This window comes from Anabrus simplex, chromosome 4 (assembly GCF_040414725.1).
Source record: "Anabrus simplex isolate iqAnaSimp1 chromosome 4, ASM4041472v1, whole genome shotgun sequence".
NCBI lineage: Eukaryota > Metazoa > Arthropoda > Insecta > Orthoptera > Tettigoniidae > Anabrus > Anabrus simplex.
Genome location: NC_090268.1, coordinates 226,503,821 through 226,522,156, shown reverse-complemented (window position 1 = coordinate 226,522,156; position 18,336 = coordinate 226,503,821). Strand labels below are relative to the sequence as shown.

General features: G+C 42.0%; 1 protein-coding gene across 2 annotated transcripts in view; it reads left to right on the top strand.

Annotated features, from left to right (window-relative positions):
* Nucleotides 1-18,336, top strand: part of jp (junctophilin) — a 511,247-nt gene that overhangs the window by 400,976 nt on the left and 91,935 nt on the right. For both annotated transcript variants that reach the window (XM_068227210.1, XM_067145391.2), the window contains exons 6-7: nt 7,454-7,572; nt 8,901-9,895. In XM_068227210.1, coding sequence (XP_068083311.1) covers nt 7,454-7,572; nt 8,901-9,895 — 1,114 coding nt within the window. The remainder of the gene's footprint in view (nt 1-7,453; nt 7,573-8,900; nt 9,896-18,336) is intronic.

The window sequence follows — 18,336 nt, the reverse complement described above, 5'->3', positions numbered from 1 at the left end:
TGTGTTTCACTCGGCGAGTTCCACGTTACAGACGGCTAGAGAGCAAAAATAGCCCGAGATAGAGTGGGTCTCGTAGCTGGACGGCTGATGGAAAGAACTATCCAGAAAGAAATTAAGCATATCTGTAACCAGAAGCGACTCGTGAAATCAGAAGACTGTTGGTACAAGAAGAAAACAATATACATACGGAACATAAGAAGTACAAGATGAAAAGAAATACGTCCAAGACAAAAATGAAGGAGTGCAGTCGAACGAAGACAAGTGATGCAGAAAAATATTAGATTAAGAAATGAGGTATCACAGGATGTATATGAATATTGTTACTTTAGTAATAAAATCACTAACGATGGCACAAGTAAGGAGGACTTAAATGCAGACTAACACAAGCAAGGAGGCCTTTCTTGTATATAGAAATATGCTCACTTCCAACACTGATATACGAATTAGAAAGAGGTATTCGAAGACTTTCATCTAGAGTATGGCATTGTATTGAAGTAAAATATGGACTATAACTAGCTCAGAAATAAATAGAATAGAAGGATTTGAAATGTCGCGTTACCGAAGAATGCTGAATGTGAAATGGGTAAATTTGACAAGAAGAATAGATGGAATGATGGGACATATCTTATGACACCCGAAACTTGTTCTGTTGCTGTTTAAGGGAAATGTAGGCGGTAAGGGCGGTAAGGGGGAAGACCAATGTATGAATATAACAAGCAGAATAGAGTAGATGTAGGATGTAGTAATTACGTAGAAGTGAAACGTTTAGCACAGGCTATGGTGGAATGGAGGGCTGCATCAAATCAGACTATAGCCTTTTCTCCCAAACAACAACAGCAACAAAAATAGAAGAGTAATTAAAGGCAGCTGACAGATTTATTATTTAAAATTTGTATATTGAACCAACTCTTGTCTCTTTGGGTGAAGCGATTTCCCCTATAACCTCAACCCGCAACCAATTTAGGGGTTAACAAATTGCGCGCAAGAAATTTTTCTACCTGATTTGAATGCCTCATGTAGACGCAGAGATTAGTTGTGGGTATACATCAATTGCGCGTGGTTATTGCCTTTTTACAGCATTTCCCTTCCAATGTTTATAGAGATGGTCCTCCACTGTCGGCAGCTTTAGAAACTGAATAGTCATGTCTTGTTACTATAATAAAACACGCTCTATACAAAAGCTATTCTACTTACATTTCGTTGATTGTAACTATCCGTGTTTTATGCTTAGCATTCGTTCTAGTAGCACTATCTTCGTCGTCCTTTTTACTGAGCCTGCTTGCTATTCTCTGAATGACAGCGTGCATACATTTATAAATTTAAGTATGTGAACAGTTAGAATTAAGCGAAAAACCTGTATTAAACGCTTCGTATGCATTTGGGTTTCCATTAAACCTCAGGAGGAAATAATGAATCAGGTGCAAAGTTTGTCACTCGTTAACTTTACTCATCACTTATCATATGTTCAACTCCCTCAAGTACGACAATTTATCAATTTCTGTATACTCAGAAGAAAGCCCGAAATTCGGAATTTTTCTCCGTCATGCCTACATCAAGGGAAATCTACAACGTTTTATTTTTTGAAAAAGGCCATAAGTGTGTGCACTGCTTTATGAATCGCTATTTCGAAATCCGCTATGACATGTGTAGCATGGAAGGTAAAGGTCATAGTGTCTCAAAATGTGATCACTTAAGGGAAACAGTTCTCGTAAGATCAGCAACATAAGACAAGACAGACTTCACGTGTTCCCAAAGATAAAAGTCCAAAGGATTTAAGTCAGGAGATCGTGGTGGCCAGACCTCAGGATAATGCACATTACGCATTTCATAACTCTGTAATTACACATTTCTGGATCCACGTTGTCATGCCCCCTTCGTTTTCCTTTTCTCTATATGAGAAATTTATTCCTGAACTTTTTCAGTCGAGTTTTGACACATCCTGTTTCAAGAATATTAATTATAGTTTTGTGTCTCTGTAACAAATTTTGCTTTTGGATATGATATAGGCCTTCTAGGCTTAAGCCATGTCAAGAAAATAAGGTGAAATTCTTGGATAAGTCTTCCTCGTGAACAGTCGAGATTTTCTTCTGAAGAGTGGTGGTGGTGGTAGTGGTGGTGGTGGTGGTGGTGGTGGTGGTGATTGTTGTTTTAAGAGGAAGTAGAACTAGGTAGCCATCCTCTATAAAACATGAATCAGAGAGAAAAAATGGAAGGGATCCGACACTTCGAAAAATGAAGGTATCGGCCAAAGAAATGCAAGGGCCACGAAGGGCGTGAAAATGAAAGACTCCCTAGGCCTCGAATGCTCTAATAACGTCGGGTTCGGAAGAGAACAACAATTGACCAAGGGAGTTAGGATAGAATATATGAAAGTGAGGAGCCTGGCACAAGTAAGTGGAAGCAATTCTGGGACTCAGCTCAGGACCCCGTCGTCACCAACCCACGGTCCCAAGCTGAGAGCCCATTGGGCCCATTTCAGTAGCCTCTTATGACAGGCAGGTGTTACCGTGAGTTTTATTCTACTGCTCCCACCCACAGGTTCTGCTGAAGACGCAGAGCAAAGTTCTCTGCGAAACGTAAAGGAATTTCACCTTATTTTGTTGACACGGCATAAGCCCAAAAAGCCTATATCACGTGTATAAGTACGAGCTCTGAAAACATCAGTGGTAATATTAAAATTTTGCTTAATTTTTCCATGTAGATATTTTTTGTGTAAAGAACTATCTACCTGAGAACATCATTCTTGTCAGTTTTGCAGACATTATACCTAAGAATACACAACGTTATAGCACATAACTTTGAGGTTATGTGAGAAAGATTCCAAAAAATGTAACTTTCTCGAATCTAGAAATAAAATATGCTCAGAATAGCACTAACACAATAACGTTTCACTGACTGCTAAAACGCAACATCTTACTTTGCAATTCGTAACGTCAGAAGTAAGGCAGATAGGCCTACGACAAAATTCTTTCACCTGAATCTACTGCTATAGTTGGGCTATAAAAGAACAAGTAAGCACTTTTCCCTTTGCGAAAATCAAACGATCATAAATATGTCCCCCGGTCATGGCCATCCATCAACGGCTGCTAATTTCATAAAGAAGCCTGCCATATGACGTAACAATGCCTGATTATCCATCCATACCTTACATCACTGCCTGCACGGTTGCTAAGTAACATCGTCTGATCATCCATCCATACTTTACATCAGACGTTATCACGTATTTGCTCTAGGGAGCCGGTGTTACTTGCTCCGCTCTGGACGGCTGTCAGTCACGTGACAAGAGAGCAGCGGACAGGCGGGTTGCATACCGTGGCGGTACTGTACTTGCCGCTCGGAAATGTTACCAAATGAACAACAGCAATGAAATACATATCGGTACATAAAGAAATCATCTCTGAGGAATTATTTTACATTATAATATAAATAGAGTTGAGTAGGGTAATATGAAATATACGTACATCCTCCAATGTGTTATTTTTAAGTTTTTCTAGTAACCTTATGCTTTCCCGGCCTTCATATTTATCATACTTGGTGGAATAACATAAGGAACAACGGCGCTGCAGATTAAATTTTTTTAATGTGATTCAATATTTTAATACATATTAAACATTTTGTTTGTTATTTTAGTTATTTTATTGAAGTATCAAATACTCTTCTTCCCAAGAAGGTTTTTAAACTTGGCGTCGATGGCCTACGCTGAGCTGAACTCTCTTCCATAGTAAATGTAACATTAACCGACTAGGCTTGAACGTCGTGTGGTATGAATATATAAAGGCCGGAACACACTACTGTCACCTCACGTATCATGTGTATCGTGTCGCAGTCTAACCTGTCCAGAAAGTTGTGCTAGACCTTTGCGCCACTGACCTGCAGTGCGTACTACGTCATGCACTTCCCCTGCTTCTTCCCCTACTTGCTCGCTGAGTTGCTCTCGTTCCTCAAGAGCGGGGAGCAAACTGGCTCCCAAGGCATGTCACTCTCGATGGACGATGCCTGCTTTACGTCACAGCTCGAACGATTCCTGTGGTTACACTTCCGTCACTCATTTTGTCACAAATTCTCGGATGTCAAAATACGTTGTGGAATGGATTTCTTGTAGACGAATCATCTTGTAAAGATCTGGATATATATGAATGAGATTGATACTCGTATTGACGGGTCCTATATAAGGGTAGTGTGTTCAAGGTTGTCAGGAGCTTTTACCGCAATCAATGAAGCAAGCGAAGGCAGTTTGTTGTTTCTAGATGTTTTGAACTGAGCTTCGATAGACATAAGGAAGGGAAGTGTCACATCCCTAATACTGAAGTCGGCCATGAAACTTTAGTGACACAATCGATGGGCTACGAGAAGCTGCAAGGCCCCGAAATAAAATCCACAACAGGCTGGACTGTGGGCAAGACAGCGGTGGAGCGGCAGGATGTACAGCTGCACCGCGTCACAGTACCGCCTACCCATGTACAGTAGGATTCCGGGGCGTTGCAAGGGACAGTCCGGTAACAGCCAACTTGTCTACAATTATTAGCAACCGATATATTTTTTATTATATTTTGGGTAATTTCCCTGGAATTATAGGTCACTTCAACTACATCTATATCAGAATAACTTGTCCTGATCGTCAGAGGGCTGTCACATTCATCAACCGGGAGGGATTCATTTATTGCTGTACATTTACTGCAAGTAAGCACACATAATACATTGTGTGTGCGGATTTCTTTTGCGATAATCGTCCGCTAATTCAGATAAGTTTTCGGCAACTATGAGATAGGAAAAGGCAACGACTGACAAGGAAGAGCTGTGGCCATAAAAACATCCCCAGTATTTGCTTGATGTAAAAATGGGGAAACTACGGAAAACAATCCTGAGGACTGCCGATGGTGCGTTTCGAACGTACGACATCTAGAATGCAAGCTACATCTATATGGCCCGTACATCTCATTCAGTTACACAGTAATATACAGTAGTTTCATCTTCCCTTCGCAAAAGCTATTTAGATTACACTCACCGTAACAACAGTATAATCAAAGCTACACTTCCTCGTACGGTGGCGTGTCGCTTTAGTGTCGATAATATTATGATAATATATTTCCCCCAAAAGCGATACTCTTATTTTGGGGCAAGTCATGCTCATGCTCAGCCATATTAGTGTAATGTGTAGGAAGACGACAGCTGACTAACGTTTGGCGCACGTACCGACGAATTCCATTGGGTACGACAAGTAAAGAGTTGTATGGAATATACTTCTATTTCATTTCCGAATCAATATTGAAACTTTAAAGGACGTCTAGCTAAACATCGGCTGAACATTGTTTATGTAATGGAAGATCGTGCGTAAGTTAGACGTTGTTCAGGTAGACGTTGTCTAAAGTTTAAAACTAGTCATCGTTTCAGCAATCGTTCCGATGTGTTTCAATAACTGTTATGATTTTATTTTGCCTTTAAATAAATGATTTAAAACATCTAATGCTAATAATAATGAAAATGAAATGGCGTATGGCTTTTAGTGCCGGGAGTGTCCGAGGACAAGTTCGGCTCGCCAGATGCAGGTCTTTTATGGTTAAAATTCCCGACCCTGCCGGGAATCGAACCCGGGACCCCTTTAACCAAAGGCCAGCACTCTAACCACCTAGACATGGAGCCGGACATAATAATAATAATAATAATAATAATAATAATAATAATAATAATAATAATAATAATAATAATAATAATAATAATAATAATAATAATATTTTGCTGGTTACTCTGCCTCCTGTGGCTGGGGTGGTAGAATAGGTTCACAGTATCGCCTGCCTGCCTGTTTTAAGAGGCGACCAAACGGGGGGACCAGGGGCCACCAGCTTGGGAGCGTGGGTTGGCGACCACGGTTCGTCCAGCTGAATCTGGCAATGCTTCCTCTTATTTGTGTCGGCCCCCTCACTGTAATCTTCCGTATCGCACCCGTCTTGGTCAGCTCTTGTTGTTCTTTTCGGACCGTGACTGTATTAGGTTTTCGAGGCCTGGAGAGTTTTTCATTTTCACCTCCTTCGTGGGTCAAGATGACTTGGCATTCTTTCTCCACTAGACGTAAAAGCGTGTACAGTTCTTCTAAGTGTCGGATCTGATCACTGCTAATAGGGGGTGGTTGCGCTTCCTCTTAACACAAAAATCACAGGCTATTTAGGCTGCCTGAGCGACAATTTCGACGTTCTGCTTTTTAATTTGCTTTACGTCCCACCCACAGAGATAGGTCTTACGGCGACGATGGGAGAGAAACGGCCTAGGAGTGGAAAGGAAGCGGCCGTGGCCAGAATTTGCCTGGTGTGAACATCAGAAACCACGGAAAACCATCTTCAGGAATGCCGACAGTGGGGTTCAAACCCACTACCTCTCGGATGCAAGCTCACAGCTACGCACCCCTATCCGCACGGCCAACTCGCCTGGCACGTTCTGTTTCATTCTGCTAGAGGGTAGCGATCCTATGGTTGAGTTTTAATTGATTTTGTCGAGTGAACACCCGAATGTTCCACCAAGGATCGTTCACCCGCTGTCTTCGTACGAAATGGACTGTTCAATCAATCAATCAATCAATCAATCAATCAATCAATGAACTGCATTTGGAGTTGTCGCCCAAATGGCAGTTTTCCTAACAATTGTTTACCTAGCTCCTTCTTAAACATTTCCAAAGAACTTGGAGATGTATCGAGCAATTATCTTGATAATTCCTTACTCCTCGTCCTATAAATGAATATTTCCACCAATCTGTCCTCTTTAATTCCAACTTCATCTTCATATTGTGATCTTTCCTACTTTTAAAAGGTCCGGTCGAGCTTATTCGTCTATTAAAGTCATTCCATTCCATTTCTCCCCTGACAAATCGAAACATACCGCTTAGTCGAACATCTCGTCTCCTTCCTACAAAGTCTTCCCCGCCCAAACTTTGCAACGTTTTCTTAACATTATTCTAATCCGTTTGAACGAAGATTTGCTCGCCACGTTCAAAACTACCTGTCATTCAGCAAACCTTACTCACGCCGACGTAGTAGACAGGATATCTCTCGTTCCTCAAATCGATTCCCAACTCGATGCAGTACTGGATGCAGTGGAAGAAGGACGTGTTTGCGATGATACGTCACCTAGATAAACCCTCTGTATTCTTAAGTTGGAGCATGGAATTGTGAAAAACAACTCGCCCTATCGTTGCCTTAGTCCGAAAACAAATCCGTGCTTCTATGCGTTTCCGTCTACCGGAGAATATTTGCGAAGTTATTTTGATATTTTTTGTTATTTTTCCTGTACTAGTGTTTGTCTTATATATCTGCAGGCCTACCCTTGACCCCGTCCTGTGTAAGCTCCGTACGGCACACCTATTATTATTATTATTATTATTATTATTATTATTATTATTATTATTATTATTATTATTATTATTATTATTATTATTAAGAACGATAATTTATGATATGTCTTCCAGGACAGCGACGGCCCGAGGCAAGGCGGAACAGGCTGACATAGCGGCGGACCACGCCAAAGAAGACTCCGACATCGCCCGAGAAACAGCCAAACAGTTCGCCCCTGACTTCCACCAACCAGGTGAGTTTCAGATATCCTAGGCTAAATTCACACTAAGTTCTACTTCTGGCGATGGTAATTATTGGCTTCCAGTAATCGGGAGATAGTGAGTTCGAACCCCACTGTCGGCAGCCCTGAAAATGGTTTTCCGTGGTTTCCCATTTCACACCAGGCAAATGCTGGGGCTGTACCTTAATTAAGGCCACGGCCGCTTCCTTCCCATTTCTAGGCCTTTCCTATCCCATCGTCGCCATAAGACATATCTGTGTCGGTGCGACGTAAAACAAATAGCAAACAAAGTATATTGGCTTAAAGGGCAAAAAACGCGATCATCAGTTCTTCTAAACCAGCCATTGATCACGCCGTTAAGACAGTTATTATCATGTTTAATATGCATTATTAATTTCTCTTCATTCACAAATCATCACTGATTTATATTTAGGGCGGTCCCCAGGTTGACCTACTCTTTTCTTGAATGATTTCGGAGAAGTTATAAATTTATCGAGTATCTCCTTTGATAAATTATTCCAACCTCTACTTTAATTTCTTATAAACGAAATCTGCCCCAACTCATCCTCCTGAATTTCAACTTCATCTCTGCATCACGATGTTTCGTCCACTTAAGCTCATTCGTCTACTATTGATATTCCACGCGATCTCCGCTTGTAAAATACCGCTCAGTCGAGATGTTCCCATCCCAAAATTTGAAACATTTTTGTGACGCTATTGTTTTGTCGGAAATCACCCACATCAAATCACGCTGCGTTCCTTTGGATTTTTTTCCAATTTTCGAATCAATTAATCCTGGCGATCCAACCATCTTCTAACTGGGGCCTTACCAGTGACTTACATACCCTCTCCATAACATCCTTACCACATGCCCTAAATACGCTCATAACCATATGAGATACGAAGTTGTTATTTCTAATCTAATGTGGAGAAAAGGATATCCAGGAAAGCCAAGTCCTTTACTTCATCCTGTGTTTTCCGAGTTGTAATCAGTTCCTCTCTAACTGTTCACTTCCAAGTGTCCCGGCGTCTTCCACCCTTCCTCTTTCCTATTGAGTTCCATTCTTCGATCGACTTTTTAACTGCTCCGTCCTGTTTACTTATTATGTGCCCTACCCATCCCCACTTTCTTTTCCTTATTTCTTCATCAGTGGGTTTCTGGTTGGTTTCCTTCCACAGGTTTTTGTTTGATATAACTCCAGCCCGTCTTATTTATCCCTTATTAATGTAATTATCCTAATTAAGATTTTTCCTTCAGTCCCAATGAGAAAAATTCACTTCAACACGGTAATTGAAATTGAGCACAGAGTATACAGTTTGTATTTGTTGTTGTCTTTCAGGTCTGGACAAGATTCGCACCCGGGACCATTACAGGTATCGGCCTCCTCCAGAAGACGCCGTTCCGGGCAAGTCAATCCTTCACCAGCCAAATCAACAGAAGATGCAGAATGACCAGCATCCACCGCAAATAACTATACAGACTCAGGCGATGAACCAGGTTAACAAATCTGCCTCGCAGCAACAGCAGCAGCAGCAGCAACAGCATCAACAGCATCAACAGCAGCAGCAGCAGCAACAACAACAATATCAATATCAACAACAACAGCAACAGCATCAGCAGCAGCAACAACAACATCAGCAGCAACAGTTCAATTCTCCTACGATTGTGACCACCGATATGGATGCTAAGCCGTACATGAACAAGATTCTTCCTGGAGAGCAGGTTTCGCAACTCAACAGAATTCCGAACGCGGTTCCTCCACAGAATACGTCGCCACCACAGGTGCCTTCAGTAGCCAACGAGGATGGTCAGCAGAATCTGTCCATCAACCAGACAGCCAGTCTGCGCAGAAACTCCCGCGTGAAAGCCATGGATTCTCCGGCCGGGGGCTACCATCAGTCGATGAACGACCGCTTCGAGCAATACAAGAGGCCACCCAGCCGGGACAGCAGTGTGGACAGATACACCCGCGCCACGGCGAGACTCATGGGCTCCAGCGGGTCTCGACCGCCCTCCGTGGACAAGACTCAGCCCAGGGAGACGTCGGTGGACAGGACCATTCGAGCGCCGTCGCAAGTAAGAGGGACCACGCCGGCGCCTATGAGTGGCGCTGCCGTCGCCGGGAACGGGGCAGCAGTAGGGGCGGGAATCACTGGGTCCCAGTCGCCGTTATACACTGTGCCCAACTCGTTCGCCTCCACCCAGCCGCCGCCCTTCGAGGAGGTGATCATCCGCAAGCGGGGACTGGGTCAAGACATCGTCCCCTCGCCGGGGCAGCCCAAGAGGACGGAGTCGCTCTACATCAACCCAGTCAAGAGAGAGCCCGCACCAAAGGTAAGCACTGCTTACAGTCATTCTTCCCAAAAATAACACTTATATATTTTTCTTCGCTGCACGGAGAAGCAGACAATCATGGATATGTTTTTTGAGCTTAGAAGAGGCATGCGTTGTTCAGTGCGACGGCGAGTTGATACATGTATCAATGCTAACGAAGGGCGTTTTGAACATTTAATGTAAGAAAGAGTTTCATGTGGTATGCTAGTACGTTTTGTTCCTGTGTGTTTCCCTCTGTGTTAGAGTGTCGGCCTCCGGATCCCAAGACAGCGGGTTCAAACCCGGCAGAGGTAGTGGGATTTTTGAAGGGCGGAAGAAAGTCCATTAGACACTCTGTGTCGTACAATGTCAGCTTGTAAAATATCTCTGGTGACATTTGATGTTTATCCGACAAAATGCATTAAACCTAAGCTATAGACGCCGAAGAAAGATTCAAATTACTCTGTCATCTAGGAGGTCAAGAGTAAACTGGAACGTCGAAACTGGCGATCAGACAGCGAGATGGCGTCGGATTAAAATGTCTGCACACTGTATCTCAGGCCATTCGAATTTTTCCCATAATCACTGTACTATGTAGAGATATAGAAAATGAATTCTGACATGGGAAGAAAGCATTTCCGGACCCATGTCCATATAACATATTTTCTTGTATGTCTGAGAAGTGTGTCCTGAAAGTTTGGTCGTAACCTTATTGTTACATCGTGTACATAACTCGTTTAAAATCAGGCAAAAGGACAGCTCAAATTAGTGGAATAACCAATATTTATTGATGAGTTTCCAATACCAGTATCTGTCTAGGCTCGTAAATATAACTAGCTGAAGTAGCTGTTCTTCGTGCAGATTTATTAGCAAGGATTAAAGTGGTTAAATTAAGGCGTCTTACAAGACGCTCTTGTAGACAATATTTAAGATGTTGATGATGTTCATAATGATGTTTGTTGCTTAAAGGGATCTAACAGCTAGGTCATCGGCACTTAATGGTACGAGGTGCAACGGAATGAAACGATAATTAAAACTTCAAAATGTATTCACTAACTAAAATATAGAACGAATGGTGATGAAAAAATTGCCATGAATCGAAAATTATTAGTGGATCCAATTCACAATGTCATCTTTTCTAAGATGATGCTTGTTATAAAAGGTGGTCCAAACTGCAGGTTACCGGCCCTTCATAATGGTCCTAATCACTGGTAAAGCACAACCATGGTGTTCCTCCTATAGTGGTACTAATCACAGGTAACACAACCCCATGGTGTTTCACACATAAAGGCACCACTCGCAAGCAACGGAGACCCATGGTGTGCCTCACATTGTGGGACTAATCACGGGCGCCAGTATTCCCGTGGTGTTCATCACATAGCGGTACCACTCTCAGGCAACGGAGATCCATGGTGTTCCTCACATAACGGTACCACTCTCAGGCAACGGTGACCCATGGTGTTCCTCACATAACGGTACCACTCTCAGGCAACGCAAACCCATGGTGTTCCTCACATAACGGTACCACTCTCAGGCAACGGAGACCCATGGTGTTCCTCATATAACGGTACCACTCTCAGGCAACGCAGACCCATGGTGTTCCTCATATAACGGTACCACTCTCAGGCAACGGAGATCCATGATGTTCCTCACATAACGGTACCAATCTCAGGCAACGGAGATCCATGGTGTTCCTCACATAACGGTACCACTCTGAGGCAACGCAGACCCATGGTGTTCCTCATATAACGGTACCACTCTCAGGCAAAGCAGACGCATGGTGTTCCTTACATAACGGCACCACTCTCAGGCAACGGAGACCCATGGTGTTCCTCACGTAACGGTACCACTCTCAGGCAACGGAAACCCATGGTGTTCCTCATATAACGGTAGCACTCTCAGGCAACGCAGACCCATGGTGTTTCTCACATAACGGTACCACTCTCAGGCAACGGAGACCCATGGTGCTCCTCATATAACGGTACCACTCAAGAAACGGAGACCCATGGTGTGCCTCATATAGTGGTACTAATCACGGGAAACAGCCAAACCCGTAGTTTTCATCACATAGTGCTACTAATCAGAAGCAACGTAGGCCCATTCTGAATACAGGGAAACCGACATATTCCAGCGCAGTGTACGACACCTTTTCTCGCATGCATATTAGTCCGCGCAGCCGAGTGCGTCCCCAGTCCCCCTCCCCCCCCCCCCCGCCTCGGTGGAATACACACGATAGTACTAACCACAGGCAACGCCCAGACTCGTGGTGTTCCTCACATAAGGGTACTACTCCTACGTAAAGTAGATCCAAGATGTCCCTCACATGGTGGCAGTAACCGCAAGAAACATCGACCCAGGGTGTTCCTCACGTAATGGTACTAATCACAAGTAGTCTCATGGTTCTAATTTCATTATCCCTTGGTCGCCCCTTTTAGTCGCTTCTTACGACAGGCAGGGGATAACGTGGGTGTATTCTTCGTCTGCGTCCCCCACCCACAGGGGATTTACAGTGTTGTCATTGAGCACGCCAAGTCTCTAGATAATGACGCAAAATGAAACGTGAATTATGAACCCACTAAATATGAATCCTAAAACCTACACAATAAAGATTAAAACACGGAATATACGTATAATACGATGATGATGATAATAATGAAAATGGCTGAATAAATGAAGTACAGCCCACAGTAGTACACGCTTTGCATCTCAACAATACAATTGCGGCCTCCAAACACTTTCTATACAATAGGGTGCTCATTCTTCAGCTGATCTGTTAAACAAACGAAAAACAACGTAGGCGCAACGTACTATTCATTAGTGATGGCGGCCACAGCCAAAAACACAAGATAGATGAATTTTCTCGAAAATCGTTTGAGTTATGAAGAAAATTCATAAATTATGACGTTTCTTATAGAAAATTTAATTTCAAGGCCACAAGGTGCACTTCATTTTACGATAGGGCCAACCCTTTACCCGTTATTTTAGTTGATGTAAGGCAAAAATTGCACAAATTTGGGAGATACTCCTGTAAAATTCCCCACTAGTTCGAAATGTTGCAATACAGTCGAAACAGTTTTTAAGGGCGTATTAGATATAACGGCGAAATCTAACGCTCCTGTCTAGAACGTTAGAACAACATATCGTATAAAACGACATATTTTGATTATATTTTCGGAGAAATGTATCGGCTATAATGTCCAATGCTGATTTATGTTTGTCACGTATTTCGGGACTGCTCACAACAATGCAATGCTTATCATTGTTGACTTCAAATCACTCTGTCTGTTAAATAGTCGACGCAAGCGTCACTGTGAAGATGACGCAAAAGAAAAGGGAAGTATTTAATACTGAAAAATATTCACATAATATGGCGATTAGAAAATTGGAAATCAAACGTAAGGCATAGCGAAGGAATTGTGTGTATCACACTGAACGATTTCTACAATTTGGAAGGACATAGAGAGAGAATACGGTCTCTTTTGGAAGAAAATTCTTAAAAAGTCAAGCGGCCAGAATATCTGAGCACGAAGATATTGAAGAATCTTTACTTACGACGTAGATGTTCCAATCAGTAGAGAACAAATAATATACCCATCAGTGGTCTTATTTTTCAAGCGAAACTCAATTAAATTCCTCACACTCCCACCCCACAAATATTGTACTGTAAATAGAGTACTTAATTTAGTGACTTTTTTAAGTTTCAAGGCGACACTCCGGAGATAAAAAGATATTTTAACCTAATGCATGGATTTTCACGAAACTTTGTGGTAATGTCACCGTAATAAAAGTAGAGATATCACGAATAATTCTTTCACATACAATTAATAGTTTTATCAAAATACTTTTTTGAATTTATAATTCCATTTTTCATGAAACTGAATTAACATGGTAATGTAAATTCGTAATTAGGTAGGGTAGATAATACTTCTTTTAAAAGCACTACGTATCGATTTTTCTGTACATAATTTATATAAGGAGAAATATAGTACTTAAGTTTGTGTAATTTTTACGTTCTAAAATTTTCGACTTAAAAATCTCTAGCCCGGCTGAGTGGCTCAGACGGTTAAGGCGCTGGCCTTCTAACCCCAACTTGGCAGGTTCGATCCTGGCTCAGTCCGGTGGTATTTGAAGGTGCTCAAATACGACAGCCCCGTGTCGGTAGATTTACTGGCACGTAAAAGAACTCCTTCGGGACTAAATTCCGGCACCTCGGCGTCTCCGAAGACCTTAAAAAGTAGTTAGTGGGAGGTAAAGCAAATAACATTATTATTAAAAATCTCTAGTACTTGAAAAAATTTCTGCAATCAAAAATTCCGTACACAGGTTTCTTAATATAGCTGTGATGCATAGCCATGAACTTTTGTCACATTTGGCAGAATATTATGGGAGAAAAATGGGATTTAAAAGTAAAATTACAATTGGCAAACAAAGCATTATTGTAGTGATAAGTTGTTTGAATTCATCGGAATAACTTCGTGAGAAGGAAAAAAGAAACTCAATCCTTTCAATTTCAGTCATTAAAAATGTCACCAAAATGACGAAAACATCGATTTTTATCTTCGGAGCGTCGCCTTAATTTAATTTTGTTAATTAACCATGTAAGTGTGTAGACTAAAACTTAAAGATACCTAGCTATATGACACATTTAGTAAAAACTAAAACAGAACCGGTTTGTGTGACTTTGGGTTATAACGACCGTTTATTGTCGGTCCATTCCTAGTCATTATAACCGACTTCGTCCGGCTCCATGGCTAAAAGGTTAGCGTGCTGGCCTTTGGTCAAAGGGGTCTCGGGTTCGATTCCCGGCAGGTTAGTGAATTTTAACCATCATTAGTTAATTTCGCTGGCACGGGAGTTGGATGTATGTGTCGTCTTCATCATCATTTCATCCTCATCACGACGCGCAGGTCGCCTACCGAGTCAAATCAAAAGACCTGCACCTGGTGAGCCGAACATGTCCTCGGACACTCCCAGCACTAAAAGCCATACGCCATTTCATTTCATAACCGATTTTGACTGCATATAAAAATTTAAAGTATCCTTTGCGTGACTCGGGATTTCAAGCTATATCCTTACCAAATGTCAGATCAATCGGTCAATTATTTTTCGAGCCTATCATGAGCAAACAAACAAGCATACAAAGATACCATCTCATTTTTTATCGGTGGTATAAATTACCGGTTTAGGCAGACAATAAGCGTTGATTACCGCTAAACGTTCCATTGTGTTTGATTTTACACCATTATCACTCAGACACATCGCGAATATTGCTTTGCTCTACGAAATGCGCGCGCACAGCAGAATTTCTGGCTCACTGAAGCTCATGAAGATACCGACATTGAGCTGTTTGCAGCCAAGAAACGTTTACGATAAACCTAGTACATAGCAATTAAAGGTGCCTTCTCAACGTAGCGCTCTTTAGTTGACAATGAACTGCATAACAATCCTTGTACCGAACAGCAGATTAAAAGAATACTCTTCAAATATTATCAATATATTGACAATTAAAAGGCTCTCAGTAAACGTATAAGATTTCTAAAAGTAAATCGATTTTCCTTCCCCACACAACTCAAGCAGCTACAAAGCCAAATGTAGCCATTTCAGAAATCAAATTTTAAAAGCAATAATAATGTAACTTTTCTGGGGATAAGTGTAAAGTACATTAACTTAGAGTAAATTGAAGGAATAATATTTATGTCATTAGGAAAAAGAAAACTGATCTTTTATTAAGAAAATACTTGCCTGTATTTTCGAGAAATGAGTGTAACATCCACGAAGTGTTATGAATACAAAGCAATATGTCACGTGTTAAGACATTGGTGGCAGCCGGGAGGATGTATGAGTGTCTGGAGTAACATATTACAATACATGTTCCCATTAGGATCATTCCGACTCGTTGGCTGAATTGTCAGCGTACTGGCCATCGGTTTAGAGGATCCCGGGTTTGATTCCCGAACGGGTCGGGGATTTTAACCTGCATTGGTTAATTCCAATGGCTCGGGGGCTGGGTGTTTGTGCTGTCCCAACATCCCTGCAACTCACACACCACACATAACACTATCCTCGACCACAATAACACGCAGTTACCTACACAGGGCAGATGCCGCCCATCCTCATCGGAGGGTCTGCCTTACAAGGGCTGCACTCGGCTAGAAGTAGTCACACGAAATTATTCTTATTAGGATCATTTGTCTGATCTTACGGGAGCATTAGCATCCCACATACTGTATATTTCAAAAGTTAAACATTATCCTTTACCTAACAAAAAACAGATGGTTCATATTTATTCTACTCTAGCATGGCAAGAGCTTCCAATGTATGTACTGGTAAAAAAGGCTGTGCAGTTTAAACATACAAGAAGTAGTTGTATTTCACACTATGACGCAATCACATTCTTCGCGTACTCAAGAGAGTACGGAAAATGACACTTTCCCGTAGTGTAATTACTTTTCACACTGTTTTCTAGAAATCATCTCTGATTGGTTGAACTCCGCTTCACAGTAATGTAAATACGGTTAGTCAGAGAGATTATTAATACTCAGCCTTGTTGTATTGTTTCCCCACCTTATTGTGGCACTATCGTTCCGTACCCACGAAGAATGTTGCCCCTGCATTAGCAGCTCAAGTAATCTGCCGCCATCACCATACAGACTAATGTATAGGTCAATCAATTTCCGACAGATAATTATCGCATATGTCACAGTATATCATTAAGTCCGTATTACCGGAGGACCAGAATCTACGACAAGGTAGCTTAGTGGGCTTCAGATAACAATAATTTTGATGTTCTATTTTTCTAAAATACAAACTGCTTTACATCTTTATGTCTTCTGGCGACCAAGGGGCAGGAAAGGGCTAGGAGTGTGTAGGAACAGACCATGGCCTTAATTAAGGTGTGATGATGATGGTGGTTGTTGTTTAAACAGGCCTAACGTCTAGGTCATCCGCCACTATTGGTACGAGTGAGACGAAATGTAATGGCAATTAAAATTCCAAAATTCATCCACCGACCAGAATTCAAATCATGATAATGAAGAATAATGAATGAATGAATAAATATTAATTTAAAATAATTAGGGAATCCAACTCACAATGTTGTAAGTTAAAATAATTCCAAATTCTATCCACTGACTAGAATTCAAAAAATGATTATGAACTTAAAACACCGGGCGAGTTGGCCGTGCGCATAGAGGCGCGCGGCTGTGAGCTTGCATCCGGGAGATAGTAGGTTCGAATCCCACTATCGGTAGCCCTGAAGATGGTTTTCCGTGGTCTCTCATTTTCACACCAGGCAAATGCTGGGGCTGTACCTTAATTAAGGCCACGGCCGCTTCCTTCCAACTCCTAGGCCTTTCTTATCCCATCGTCGCCATAAGACCTATCTGTGTCGGTGCGACGTAAAGCCCCTAGCAAAAAAAATGAACATAAAACAATCAGTGGGTCCGACCCACTATGCCCCTCCTCTCCGAAAATAACTTAAAACAATCGCATAAACTGAACAAGGGATTTCTCCCAAAGCAAAATCCTAAATCGACGATGTTTGGTGTCTAAAGGGATCCTAAATCCAGGTCACTGGCCCCTTATAATGGTACTAATCGCTGGTAAAATTGAACCATGGTTGTTCCTCATGTAGCGGTACAAATCACAAATAACGTAAACTCACAGTGTTCTTCACATATTGGTACTAATCACAGGCAACGCAGACCTATGGTGTTTCTCACGTAATGACGCCACTCATAGGCAACGCAAACCCATTGTTTTCCTCACATAGGTGTTCTAATCACAGGGAATCGAACTATCCCGTGGAGTTTTTCACATATTGGGTACTAATCACAGGCAACGTAAGCCCGTGTGTTCCTCATATAGTGGTACTTATCACGGGTACTGTAAACCCATAATAATCCACCCACTGCTGTTACTAAGCACAAACCTGTTGTGTACCTAACATACTGTAGTGGTACTACTCGCAAATAAAGGCGACCTATGGTGTTTCTCGCGTGATGCTTCTAATCACAAGTAATCTCATGGTTCAAATTGAATCATCCCTTGGTCCCCTCATTTTAGTCACCTCTTACGCCAGGCAGGGGATACCGTGGGTGTATTCTTCATCTGCATCCCTCTCCCACAGGGGGTAAAACAGAGATAAAAAAGAAGGAATCCAACACTTAGAGAAATGATGTACCGGACAAAAAACCAAATGCCACGAAGGGCGTGAAAATGAAAGTTTCCGTAGGCCTCGAATGCTCTAATACCGTCGAAGTAGTAAAAGAACAAGAGTTGACAAAGGGAGGTCGGACAGGTTACATGAAAGTGAGGAGCCTGGCATAATTGGAAGAAATACCAGGACTCAGCTAGGGGTCCTGTGGCCGCCAATCCACGCTCCGAATATGAGAGCACCGGGGACCCTTTTAGCCTCCCCTTTCGACAAGAGTATCCCATCCACAGGAGGTACGTTAAGATCT